The sequence below is a fragment of the Canis lupus genome, chromosome X (assembly GCF_048164855.1).
Source record: "Canis lupus baileyi chromosome X, mCanLup2.hap1, whole genome shotgun sequence".
Lineage (NCBI taxonomy): Eukaryota > Metazoa > Chordata > Mammalia > Carnivora > Canidae > Canis > Canis lupus.
The window spans coordinates 84,456,366-84,470,213 of record NC_132876.1 but is presented as its reverse complement, the minus strand read 5'-3'; the positions used below and the strand labels follow the sequence as shown (position 1 = coordinate 84,470,213).

Here is a 13,848-nt window from a genome sequence, read left to right as displayed (position 1 = left end):
GCCATCAAATTACTGTTCCCAGGGGTGCAAGGTGAGGGCTGGTGCACATTTCCTTTCTGCCAAAACAAAGGTATTCTCATTGTGGGAGGTAAGGAAGGAAAGGATGCCTTTATAAAGTCTCTACATTGAATAGAGGACTAGAAAATAAACAGCTGAATAGTATATCCAAATATAAGACACTGAGGTGCATCATGAAGTTACTCCAAGATTGCACTGTACTTATTTATGGTTTTGCTTAACAAAAAATTTTATTCTGAAATACTTTTAAAAGTATACCACTTAATGAAGATTTACTTGTTGTCTTGAGTAGTATGGGTGCCTAGAAGCAGAACCTGAGATGGTATTTGAAAGTATATGATTTCTTGAGGGAGTATTCTCAGGGGAAACTGATAAGGGAGTGAGGATAAGAGGGTAGGGAAGAAGGAGCTAAAGGAAGAATATGGTCTTAGGAAAGTCTTATAGTCTTACCATGTTGTGGTTAGAGTGAGGCAGGTTGTAGAACTGGCTGCTAGCTGCCCCCAGGGAGACTGGGAGAGTATAATCTCCCGGACAAGACCCCTATGCTTAGTGAGGGGGACCTCTGGGAACCATTAGCAGCCAACAACAGGCAGTAACTGGGAGATGGGCATGTTTGCTAGGTAAAGGGAATCTGGGTAGGGCACCAGAGCATCTGTTACTCTTTTGAATGTTTACTTTTTGCAGGACCCTGTGCTAAGACTTGGGAATAAAAGATGAATGTGATATAGTCCACGCATTTAAGATGGGTGTGGTCTAGTGGCAGGGCTGACCATGTAAAGAATATTTACAGCATAAGCGAGGTGCTTTTTACACCAACAAAAGCATGCACAGAGACTTGGATAGAAAGCAAAGGAATGAATAATTGTGGGAGGGTGCTATCTGAAGAGCTTCATTGAAGGGATCCAACAAATGGGTAGGTAGGACCAGGTGAGAGGAAAATGGGGTGGTCAGGGTTAACAAAGAAGGAACTATAGACAGAGGGATGAGCTCCATGCAAAGGTCGGCAAGTATGAAATAAGATGCGTTCCTGGAATCTCATTGGGCCTAGCTTGTGCTGGAGGTAGGGGAACAGCAGGTGATGAGGCCTGACAGATTGAAACCACAATACTGTGGGCCTCCAAGGTCACGCCTAGGAGGCTGGGCTTAGAAGGGCCAGCATTTCTGCTGTCATTCCTCCCCCCCACCCCTGCCTGCCTCAGGTCTCGGGGTCAACTTGGAGTGCCCAGTCCTGATATACCTGCCAGTTCTGCCCTCTGGTGGCCGTGTGGCTGCAAGCATTTCCATTAAACATTTCTGAACCCCAATTTCCTCATCTGTAAAACAGCTGGTTGATGGTGATATTTATAGTACTGTTGTGATTAGAAATAATAAAGACAGGCCGCTTCAGGATGAAGCCGAACATCTCTTTCCCAGCTGTTGGCTGCCAGAAACTCATTGAAGTGGATGATGAGCGCAAACTGCGTACCTTTTATGAGAAGCGTATGGCCACAGAAGTTGCTGCCGATGCTCTGGGCAAGGAATGGAAGGGTTACGTGGTGCGAATCAGTGGTGGCAATGACAAACAAGGCTTCCCCATGAAGCAGGGTGTCTTGACCCATGGCCGTGTCCGCCTGCTGCTGAGTAAGGGGCATTCCTGCTACTGACCCAGGAGGACTGGAGAGAGGAAGCGCAAATCTGTTCGGGGTTGCATTGTGTATGCCAATCTCAGTGTTCTCAATTTGGTTATTGTGAAAAAAGGGGAGAAGGATATTTCTGGAGTCACGGATACTACTGTGCCTCGTCGCCTGGGGCCCAAAAGAGCCAGCAGAATCCGAAAGCTTTTTAATCTGTCAAAAGAAGACGATGTCCGCCAGTATGTTGTTAGAAAGCCCCTAAACAAAGAAGGTAAGAAACCTAGAACCAAAGCACCCAAGATTCAGCGTCTTGTTACTCCACGTGTCCTCCAACACAAATGTCGGCGTATTGCTTTGAAGAAACAGCGTACTAAGAAAAATAAGGAAGAGGATGCAGAATATGCTAAACCTTTGGCCAAGAGAATGAAGGAGGCCAAAGAAAAACGCCAGGAACAGATTGCCTAGAGACGGAGGCTGTCCTCTCTGAGAGCTTCTACCTCTAAGTCTGAGTCCAGTCAAAAATGAGATTTTCTCAGAGTGACAAAATAAATAAGATCAGACACACACACACACACACACACACAAAGAAATAATAAAGACAGAGCTAAAGATTTACTATCATTGTGCTACATTTACTGTTCTTTGTAATTTTCCTACAGTGATTAGAACAGCAGTGGCATCAGAGAAATGGACAGACAGATCAATGCACTATAAAAGCCCAAACCCAAAATTTTGTTTTCTTTTCTAAAAATCATTAACAAACCCACTTTCTTATTCCCAGGACTGATGTTATTGGTGTTAATCTGTTTCCAAGACTCTTCACTGATAAGGCAAGATTGCTTTGTGTCCATCTTTCATAAAAAAGTGATTGTTACTGTAATAGTTTTTAAAAACACAAAATTTTGCAGATTCTTAAAAATTTGTACCTCCCTCAGTCATGAACAGTTTGATAACCAACTTCTAAAGAACAGAATGTTATAGATAATGGAAATTACTATATTGTACACCTGAAACTAATATAACATTGTATGTTAAACTGGAATTAAAATAAAAACAAATTCTACATACATAAAAATATAAACAAGAACATTAATTAATTAGTGAGGAGAAAATGGAGATAACTGTTTTAGCCAAAGTTCCTAAGACCAGAACTTCAGATGAGAGGAGTATCTATCTCACAAGAAGTCATGGGTCTCCTGAAACTCCAGGAAGTGAGGAGAGAGAGGGTAGGTTCTGTGCTCAGTTGGCTTTCTTCACTGAGAGTTTTTGGAGAATATAACTATTTCTTTTATGGAATATGCTACTTCAGTCTCAGTATGAATTATCCATCTAGGGGTAATGTTCAATAGACACAGAATTTTTCTATTGCTAACTCTTCCTGCCTCTGCCTAAAAATTCTCATTGGTAAATATTACAATAACTTTTAAAGGTTTTTTAAGCTTTATTGAAGTATAATTTACATACTATAAGTTATGTAATTCTGTAACATTCATGCATTTTAAGTATATAGTTCAGTGAGTTTTAGTATATTTATAGGGTTTTGCAACCATCACTACTGTCCAGTTTTAGAACATTTCTGTCACACACACCCCCAAAAAAGAAAAGCTTTGTGCTCATTTATAGTCAATCTGCATTCCCACTCCCAACCCTAGGCAACCACTGCTCTGTACATTTTGTATAAATGGAATCACAAAATAAGCAATCTTATGTTTATAACTTTTTCCACTGTGCATAATGTTTTGCTAGGCTTTTTTTTACATATCTTATATATGTTTTTCACGTTATAGCATGTATCAATACTTTGTTCCTTTTTATTGCTGAGTAGTATTCCATGCTATGGATGTACCACAAATTGTTTAACTGTTCACCTATTGAAAGACATCTGGGTTGTTTTCCGTTTGGGGCTATTATGAATAAAACTGCTATAAATATTTGTGTACAGGTTTTAGTGTGAACATAAATTTTCATTTCTCTGGACTAAATGCCCACGAGTGCAATTACTGGTTCCTATGTAGAGGCATGTTTAATATTTAAAGAAATAGCTAAATTGTTTTCTAGAGTAGCTGTACCATTTTACATTCCCACCAGCAATGTATGAGTGATTATAGTTTCTTCACATCTTTACCATTTGAAGTATCACTATTTCTTAGTTCAGCGATAGTGATTTTAATTTGCATTTCCCTAATGGCTGAGTATCTTTTTCTTTTTTTAAAGATTTTATTTATTCATGAGAGACACAGAGAGTCAGAGGGAGAAGCAGGCTCCATGCAGGGAGCCCGATGTGGGACTTGATTCCGGGACTCCAGGATCACGCCCTGAGCCAAAGGCAGATGCTTAACCACTGAGCCGTCCAGGCATCCCCTGAGTATTTTTTCATGTGTTTATTTACCATTCGTATTACTTTTTGATGAAATGTCTGTTCAAGTCTTTTGGACATTTGGATATTCTCCAGCCGTCTTCATAAATATTCTTTTTATTCATTTGAGAGAGACAGAGATCACAGCAGGGGGAAGGATAAGAGAGAGAAGGAGAAGCAGACTCCTCGTTGATCAGGGAGCCAGGATGCAGGGTTTAAGCCCAGTACCTCAGGATAATGACCTGACCTGAAGGCAGACACTTAAACAACTGAGCCATCCAGGCGCCCATTTTTAACTGAATCATTTATTTCCTTACTGTTGAGGTTTTTTTTGAGAATTCTTTACGTATTCTGGATACAAGTCCATTGTTGGATATGTGTTTTATAAAAAAAAATTTTCCTGTTCTGTAGCTTGTTTTTGTATCTTCTCAACAGTCTTTTGCAGAGCTAGTATTTTTTCATTTTGACAGAGGTGAATTTTTCATTGACAGATCATGTTTTTGGTGTTAGGTCAAAGAACTCTTTACTTAGCCCTCGATTCTGAAGATTTTCTCCAGTTTTTCTGAAAGTCTTATAGTTTTACATTTAAGTCCATGATCTATGTTTTTTTTAAGATTTATTTATTTATGATAGACAGAGAGAGAGAGAGAGAGAGAGGCAGAGACACAGGAGGAGGGAGAAGCAGGCTCCATGCCAGGAGCTCGACGTGGGACTCGATCCCGGGACTCCAGGATCGCGCCCTGGGCCAAAGGCAGGCAGGCGCTAAACCGCTGAGCCACCCAGGGATCCCCCCATGGTCTATTTTGAATTGAGTTAGCTTTTGTATAAGGTATGAGAGTTAGGTTGAGGTTCTTTTTTTTTTTTTTTTTTTTTTTTTACTATTGTGCCAGTACCATTTGTTGAAAAGGCTATCTTTCCTCTGTTAAATTACTTTTCTACCTTTATCAGAAATCTGTTGGACATATTTGTGGAGTATATTTACTTTTAATAATGCAAAAATATATTAGGTTGTGGTAGAATAACGTCTATGCCCTAATCCCTGGAACCTATGAATATATTAGGTTACATGGCAAAGGACAATTAGGGTTGCTAATCAGATGACTTTAAGATAGGGACATTATCCTGAATTTTCTGGGTGAGCCTGAAGTAATCACAAGGGTCCTTAAAAGTGGAAGAGAGGCAAAAGAGAGGGTCAGAGAAAGAGGTGTGACAGAAGCAGGCAGGGTCAGAGACATGCAGTTGCTGGCTTTGAAGATTGAAGAAGATGGCCAAGATCTGAGGAATATGAGTGGCTTCTAGAGGATGGAAAAGGCAAGGACATGGATTCTCTGCTTGAGCCTCCAGAAAAGAATGCAACCTTGCTGATATCTTGATTTTAGCCCAGTGATACCTGTTATCAGGCTTCTGACCCACTGAACTATAAGATAATAAATTTAAGTCGTTTTAAGCCACTGAGTATCTGGTAACTTGTTACTGCAACAGTAAAATACTAATCTATATTTTAGAAAAGCTCCCATTGGTAATAGGATTTTAAATGTTTGGGCATACCACTTATCTGGAAAGTTTATATACATGGAACATCCCAATCGTATCAGTCAAATGACGTGCTACTCAATAGAGAATAAGTGCATCCAATAGGGAATAGTTAGAAAAATACATTACTTTTATTTTTAATTCCTGCATTCATTGTGGCTTTAAATTACATATTACTTTTTTTTTAAGATTTTATTTATTTGAGAGAGAGAAACAGCGACAGAGCTAGCGAGAGAAAGCACAGTGGGGAGGAGAGGGAGAAATAGGCTCCCTGCTCAGCAAGGAGCCTGACGTGGGGCTTGATTCCAGGACCCTGGGATTATGACCTGAGCCGAAGGCAGACAGTTAACTGACTGAGCCACTCAGGTGCCCCCACATTACTTTTTGATGGGATATATTTTGTTACTGTTGATCTTGTTTGCATTTCAGAAGAGCGTTTGAATGTCTTAAGTCTTGTGCCAAGGAGCCAGATGTAGCCCCATAAATTTATATGATAATAGGATAACATTCTATTTAAAGGAATAGTCTTCAAGGTACCTGAGTGACTGAGTCATTTAAGCATCCAACTCTTGATTTCGGCTCAGGTCATATCTCAGGGTTGGGAGATCAAGCCCTATGTCAGGCTCTGCACTGGGCATGGAGCCTGCTTAAGATTTTCTCTCTCCCTCTGCCTCTCCCCCACTCCCTCCCTCTAAAAAAAAATAATAAAACTAGTTTATAAAAAATAGTCTTCAACTTTCACATATTGAATCATTATGTTGTATACTTGAAACACATAGTGTTAAATGTCAGTTATATCTCAATTTTTAAAAAATTCAGTTGACTTTAACATTAGGACAAATAGAATTTTGATCAATGATTTTGATACTTATACTAATCCTGTTAGTTTTTTTTAAGAATAGCTTTTATTGAGATATAATTTACATACCATACAGTTCAACCATTTAAAATGTACAACTTTTAATGATTTTTAAAATATTCACTGATATGTGCAACCATCACTATAGAGTACTTTGAATATCTTACTTACCTCATTATCTTCTGACTTGACTGTTTCTGATGAGAAGTCAACTGTTAACCTTATTGGAGTTACCTTAACAGTGAGGAGTCACTTTGCTACTTGCAGTATTTTCTCCTTGTCTGGCTTTCAGCACTTGTACTATTATGTACCTTCTTGTGGATCTCTTTGCAGATGGTAGTGGTAGTGGTGGTAATATAAATTACTTGGAGTTTGTTGAGCTTCCTGAATATGCAAATTAATTTTTTTTTCAGTAATTTGGGGATTTTTCAGCCATAATCTTTTTTAAGATTTATTTTAAAGAGAGAGTTGGGGAGAGGGGCAGAGAGATGGAGAGAAGCTCAAGCAGATTCCACGCTGAGCTTGGAGCCTGATGCAGGGCTCGATCTCATGACCCTGAGATCATGACCTGAGCCGAAGTTGGACACTTAACCAGCCACCCAGGTGCCCCAGCTGTAATTTTTTTGAATATTTTTTCTGTTCCTTTGTGTCTCCTTTCCTTCTGGTACTCCCATATATGTTGGTGCACTTAATGGTGTCCCTCATTTCTCTGAGGCTTTGTTCATTTTTCTTCATCTTTTTGTCTCTTCTGTTCTTTGACTTGCATAGTCTCTATTGATCTATTTCAAGTTCACTAATTATTTTTCCAGTTCAAATCAACTGTTGGGCCCCATTAGTGAATTTTTCATTTCAGTTATTGTACTTTTCGATGCCAGAATTACCGGATGGTTCTTTTTATACTTTCTACTTCTTTATTGATTCTCTTACCTTCCTTTATTTCCTTAATCATGTTTTTTCTTAGTTGGACATATTTACATGGCTAATTTGAAATCTTTACTTGTCCAGTCTGATATCTGGTTGCTCTCACAGTTTCTGTTGCTTGTTTTTTTTTTTCTGGTGTATAGATCATACTTTCCTGTTTCTTTACATGTCTCATAACTTTTTGTTGGAAACTGGACATTTTAGATAATATGATGTAGCAACATTGGGTACTGGGCCCCCCTCACCCAGGGCACTTTATTGTTATTTGCTTGTTCATTTCTTTAATGACTGGATTATTTTACTAAAGTCTATTTACACGCCACCTTTTTTTTTTTGAGGGGAAGTTGGTGGGGGCAGAGGGAGAGTGATTGAATCTTAAGCAGACTCCATGCCCAACACAGAGCCCTGATATGGGGCTCAATTTTACTACCCTGAGATCATGACCTGAGCTGAAATCAAGAATCAGACACTTAACTGACTGAGCCACCCAGGCACCCCTATTTACTCCTCACCTTTGCCCTGCAGTGTAAGTCTTGATGTTGTTTCTTAGGGGTGCAGCCTTTGGTATGCCCCAGTCACGCTGGGATGACATTGGCTTTGGCAGGGCTCTTTATGACTTTTTCCTCACCACACCATGCTATTGGGTTTTTGTTGTTGTTGTTGTTGTTGTTGTTGTTGTTTTTGCTTGAGAGAGGGCATGAGCTGGGGGGCTGGGGGAGGGGGAGGAGAGGTGACAGGCAGAGAGATAGGGCTCCCACTGAGCAGGGATAGATAGATGCAGGCTCTATCCCAGGACTCCAAGATCATGACCTGAGCTGAAGGCAGACACTTAACTGACTGAGCCACCCAGGTGTCCTCACACCACGCTGTTAAGCTGAACTAGCTGTTTGCTCTGTTGTTTTTAATAATACCCTGGGACATAAATTGCTCCACAAACTGATCCAGTTGAATTAGAGCTTCTTTGAAGGGATAGTTCCTGAGATCAGTATTTGATTTTTTTTTCTGACAACAGGATTGTTCCTCCCAGCTGTCTATTTCCCTGATTCTCCAACATGCTAGCTAGCCTAGGCTTGAACCTCTCCATGCTTGGTTGCAAATGAAGTCAACTCCTATTGGGAAGAGCTTTCAAGCCCTCTATTCTATGGTCTGCTTTTCCTCCTGGACTAGTCTCTGAGCCACAGCTCTAATGTAGAGGGTGGGGACAATGATATACTTCCCTCTGAGTGGTAGCCTTCAGGTCTCCTAGGTTTGCCTCTCATGATGTAGAACCCTCACTTGATGAATTGGAGTCAGGGGAATTGGAACCTCATTATTTTTGGTGGCTTCACACCCAAGGTATAGCCTTTATCCCAGCAGTGGGGACCACTTGGAAGAAGGAAGGCACAGTCCTCAGCTATTCTTGTCTGGAACTTAACCTCAGCAACAGGTAGATGGGGCAGGATGAAAAATGCTGACATCTTGCTCCTCCCAGGAAGAAAGCCTTACAAGTGGGAACTGGGAGAGAGGGAGCTCTCTGTTCTTGGCTGCTCCAGTCTAGTATGAGATCTGTGCTGGGAGAGAGGGTGAAGGAAGTGGTTCTAGGTGCAAATACTACAAATTCTTTCTTACTGAGTTTTAGTAGATTTTCTTTAATAAATGCTGCTTCTATTTGCTGTGTGTCCTTACAGCCATTTCTAGAGATCGATCTTAAGTAAATAGGTTTTTGTTTCTTTTTAAAGTAATTTTTACCAGTTTCATTGGGGAGTGAATTGGTAAACCTCTTCATATAGTCATTCCAGAAGTGGAACTCTATTAGCTTTTTAACATAGTTTTGTTTGTTACTTCTAATTGTTCACAAAGGCCTTTTACTGGGGTTTCTATCTCCTTGGTAGATTGTGAGTGGCTCCAAGGCAGTAGCAGTAGCCCTGACCTTTATGCCTTCTGGAATAATGATTGCTTCTAATAGCATTTTGTATAGTGTGGCACATAAAGGAATGTCACTTTTGTGTCACTCTTTTCTAGTTCATTTCTTCAGTACTTCTTTTTGTAACTTGCAGTATCTTCTGTTTTTCTTATACTATAGTGCTGGGATCCCTGGGTGGCGCAGCAGTTTGGCGCCTGCCTTTGGCCCAGGGCGCGATCCTGGAGACCCGGGATCGAATCCCACATCGGGCTCCCAGTGCATGGAGCCTGCTTCTCCCTCTGCCTATGTCTCTGCCTCTCTCTCTTTCTCTCTCTGTGACTATCATAAATAAATAAAAATTTTAAAAAATTTATACTGTAGTGCTGGTGTGTTCCCAAAAACGTTGTGCCTTTCTCTCTCTCTCTCTGCTCCTCTCTCCCCCGCTAAAATAAATAAATAAATCTTAAAAGAGAGTAAAAGAGTAAAAATATTTATTTTCTAAATAAAATATGGGAACACCAGTTAAATTATGTAAAATATGGCTCTTGTCAGCAGTTTTAATATGCTAATATTCATTGTGAATGTTTAAGCGCAGAATTTAATTACATTTCCCAAAGATACTTGACCGTGGAATTTTTTTTCCAGAGACTGTCTGGAATCAAGTATTCTAAACACCTATGACTTTGTTTTCAGTCATTAATTACCTTAAATACTAGTTAATATGTAATAATTAGTACTTTCCTGCCTACTTCTGAACCCATGGATGTTTCTTTTTTTATTTAAATTCAATTAACATATAATGTATTTTACATTAACATATAATGTAATTATTTCCTGTGATTAAGAGTCTCTTATGGTTTTTCTCCCTCTCTGATTTCATCTTGTTTTATTTTTTTCCTCTCTTCCCCTATGATCCTTTGTCTTGTTTCTTAAATTCCACATAGGAGTGACATCATAGGATAATTGTCTTTCTCTGATTAACTTATTTTGCTAAGCATAATATCCTCTAGTCCCATCCACATCATTGCAAATAGCAAGATTTCATGTTTTTGATGGCTGAGTGTGATACACACTATAGAGAGATATCTATCTCACATCTTTATCCATTCATCAATCAGTGGATATCTGGGCTCTTTGCATAGTTTGGCTATTGGTGGACATTGCTGCTATAAACATTGGGGTGCAGATGCCCCTTCGGATCACTACATTTGTATCTTTGCAATGCCTATCAAAATGCCATCAACTTATTTCACGGAGTTGGAAGAAATAATCCTAAAATTTGTGTGGAGTTGTGCCTCTTTTTTATCTTCCATTGGCCACACACGCAAGGAAGGGCATTTCAGTTTCAGTCAAACCCATTTTGCATTTTTCACAATATTAGGAGCTTTTTTAAATGCTAATGATAATTCTTTTTTAAGATTTTATTTATTTGTGAGAGAGAGCAAGCAAGAGAGCACAGAGCACAGGACCAGAGGGAGAAGCAGACTCCCCACTGAGCAGGGAGCCTGACTCAGGGCTCCATCCCAGGACCTGGAGATCACGATAGGAGCCAAAGGCAGACACTCAGTCGACTGAGCCACCCAGGCGCCCCCAAGCCTCCCCGCTTTTAAAAAACGATTTGAGAGAGCAAGAGAGAGCAGGAGGGAGGGGCAGAGGGAGAAGGAGAAGAAAGAGGAAGAGGAAAAGAATCCCAAGCAGACTCCACACTGAGTGTGGAGCCCTATGCAGGCTCAATCTCATGACCCTGAAATCATGACCTGAGCTAAAGCCAAGAGTTGGATGCTTCACCAACTAAGCCACCCTAGTGCCCCTACAGGAGCTTTCTTATAACATTCCTTGTGTTGTATATATAGATACAATTTTAAATTAGGCTAGTTGTTTGGGAGATAGGGACAGGGAAAAAGCAAAAAAGAGCAGACAGAAAAACAGGATGGTTGTACTCTTAAAGGTGGGACATGCCTCACCTGTTCTTTCTTTAGCCAACTGTGTCTCATGCCTTTTGACCTTGACAGCTCTGCCTTAAAAATGCTTTTTCCTTTTCTGCTCCTCCCCTACTGTGGTCCCCTGGCTGGTGATGGCCACATGGCTACCCACTTTTGTTTGGGTGGACAATGGTCATATGGCCATGTCTGAGGGCAGCCAATTCTGGACCATTGAGCCAATGCTGCTTGGGTGTGCTCCTGAGGCTCATATTCTCAGTCTTTGTTACCCTCTGTATTGGAGAATTTGGTAGTACTCTTCTCCCATCACTGTAGATCATTTAAGAATATTTTTGACAGAAACCATTTGATTTGTGTGATTTGCCTGCTGTTGCTTCTTGGGATCTATTGGGCAGTGATAACTGCCCTCTGAAATGGATGTGTGTGTGTTGACTGTTTTATTCAGTGTTGTTCTCTTTCCCAGGATGCTCCAGGATGAAACGCCATAGAACACTCAGCAGCAGTGACAGTTCAGACGAGTGTGAGTAGAACTGGCCAACAGCTGGTAACCTCTGTATCTATACCCTTTGAGGATTTATTCTTTGACTTGAGGACATGCTGTTTCATGTTTCTTTCAACGGTTAAAAAAATAATATTTCGAGGAAGGAAAGCTTAGGGTACTATTTTTCTTACTCATTTAAATTTCATTAGAAATAAATAAGTGGAAAAATTGGGTTTTTGTGGCATATAGCATTTTGTTCTTTACTTTTCATTTACCAAAACAACAAAAGCCAAATCTAATAATGATTTAACAGTGCTTTTCTAGAAAGGACAGAAAGTACAAGAGCATAAATTGTAGGCCCTGCAATTCCAGTTGTAACTCAGGTATTAAATGTTTGACTGGATGAATCATCATTTGTAGCATTTGCGGGAGGGCTGAAGGATACACAGATTATTTGCCTCACATTTTTAGTTTTTCCAGTTGCTTTTGCAGATAATTTTTTTCCAGGTGGAATGTGAATCATGTTATTCCAAAATGTTGTGAAGTATGATTACACCAAATCAGATCTCCTCAGCATTAGCACTGTTGAACCTTTTACACTCTAGGAGGTCATCTATAAATGGCGTTAAACTCCATTCTGAATCTTCCTTGATTGCAATTTAACTGTTTTCTTCAGTGCTGTGAGATCACTGTGCTCTTCTCCATCATACCTTTCTCTCTTGGATGACATTTAGTTATATGACATTTAGTAATATTTAACTCTCAGTATTTTTTGTCTAATTATCTTTTGCAGGTCCTTCTACTTCCTTTACTTCTAGCTCGATGTATAGGAGCAAGTCAAAAATTCCACATGAACACAAGAAGCCTGCTGAGGTGAGATCAATTATTCAATTTTTAGACTTAAAAATAAAGAAATTAAAAAAAAAGAAATAGCTACATTCTGCCTACAATGCCCAGATCTTAGAGAGGTGAGGATTAAACTATGTGCCAAGGGATAGACTTGTTTTCTTAGGAACTTTTTTGGTTTTTAAGAAAGATTCCATTTTCTTTTCCCTTTGGGAAAACAGTAGTCATCACACTGATATCATTTTGGTGATGACATTTAAGTGCCTGGCTTTAGAATATAAGGCTTTCCCTAGCCAAGAAGTCAAAGGGAGCCAGACCTGGGGAATTGGGAAAGACCCAAAGATCTGGCCTTGATTGGAAAGATGTAAGTTGGCAAGTGGAAGGCAGTGCAAGTAGGAATTGATGAAGAGGTTATGGATGGAGAAGGGAAAGATTAGGATGAAGATAGAAGCTATGGGTTTTTATGGGTCTTTACAGACTCCAGGGCACTGCCAACCCAAAGAAAATGGATCACTCCTTGTGAGGTTGGTCATCCCTTTTTTTAAGATTTTATTTATTCATGAGAGACAGAGAGAGAGAGAGGCAGAGACACAGGCAGAGGGAGAAGCAGGCACCACGCAGGGAGCCCGACATGGGACTCAATCCCAGGTCTCCAGGATCATGCCCTGGGCTGAAGGTGGCACTAAACCACTGAGCCACCAGAGCTGTCCTTGGTCATCCTTTTTTTAAAAAAAAAAAAGTATTTACTTATTTGAGAGAGAGCATGAGAGTGGGGGACAGGGAGAGGGAGAAGCAGACTCCCCCCTAAGCAAGAAGCCCAGTGTGGGACTTGACCCTGGGATCATGACCTGAGCTGAAGGCAGATGGTTAACCAACTGAGCCACCCAGGTGCCCTGAGGCTGGTCATCATCTGCTCCAAGGGCAGCAAAGTGCCAGGGTTGTACATGAACTTAGTAACGGTTTAGCAAATCCTACAGACTTTCCTCTGTGATAGTTAAATGATGAGAAACTAACATTGTGTGTCTTTACTTCTATTAGTAGACTTCCTTAGCTGCAAAGGAAAAGGAGTATATTAGTTAACTATTGCTACATTACAAATTATCACAAAACTAGTGGCTTAAAGCAGCAAACATTTATTATCTCAGTTTCTGTGAGTCAGGAGTTTAGGCAAAGCATCCCTAGATTCTCTGTTTCAGATCTTTCAAGGCTGTATGTTCTGCAGGTTTTGCTAGGGAAGAATTCACTTCCACACTCGTTCAGGATGTTGGCAGAATTCATCTCCTTGCAGCTAGAGGACTGAGACCCTTGGTTTTTTCCTGGCTTTTGGTGTAAGGCTACCCTCTTCTTCTAGAGACTGCTCATAATTTTTGCCATATGGCCTTCTCCGTAGATCCTCTCA

At 40.3% G+C, this 13,848-nt stretch overlaps 1 protein-coding gene and 1 pseudogene across 4 annotated transcripts in view; both read left to right on the top strand.

Annotated features, from left to right (window-relative positions):
* JADE3 (jade family PHD finger 3) overlaps window positions 1-13,848 on the top strand; it is a 137,174-nt gene that overhangs the window by 63,256 nt on the left and 60,070 nt on the right. For 3 of the 4 annotated variants that reach the window (XM_072815721.1, XM_072815720.1, XM_072815722.1), the window contains exons 2-3: window positions 11,586-11,642; window positions 12,397-12,476. In XM_072815721.1, the coding sequence (XP_072671822.1) occupies window positions 11,597-11,642; window positions 12,397-12,476 (126 nt within the window). In that variant the 5' untranslated portion in view covers window positions 11,586-11,596. Of the gene's footprint in view, window positions 1-11,585; window positions 11,643-12,396; window positions 12,477-13,848 lie in introns of those variants that run through there. The other variant, XM_072815723.1, reaches the window with a different exon arrangement.
* On the top strand, window positions 1,376-2,171 carry LOC140627442 (small ribosomal subunit protein eS6-like; annotated as a pseudogene).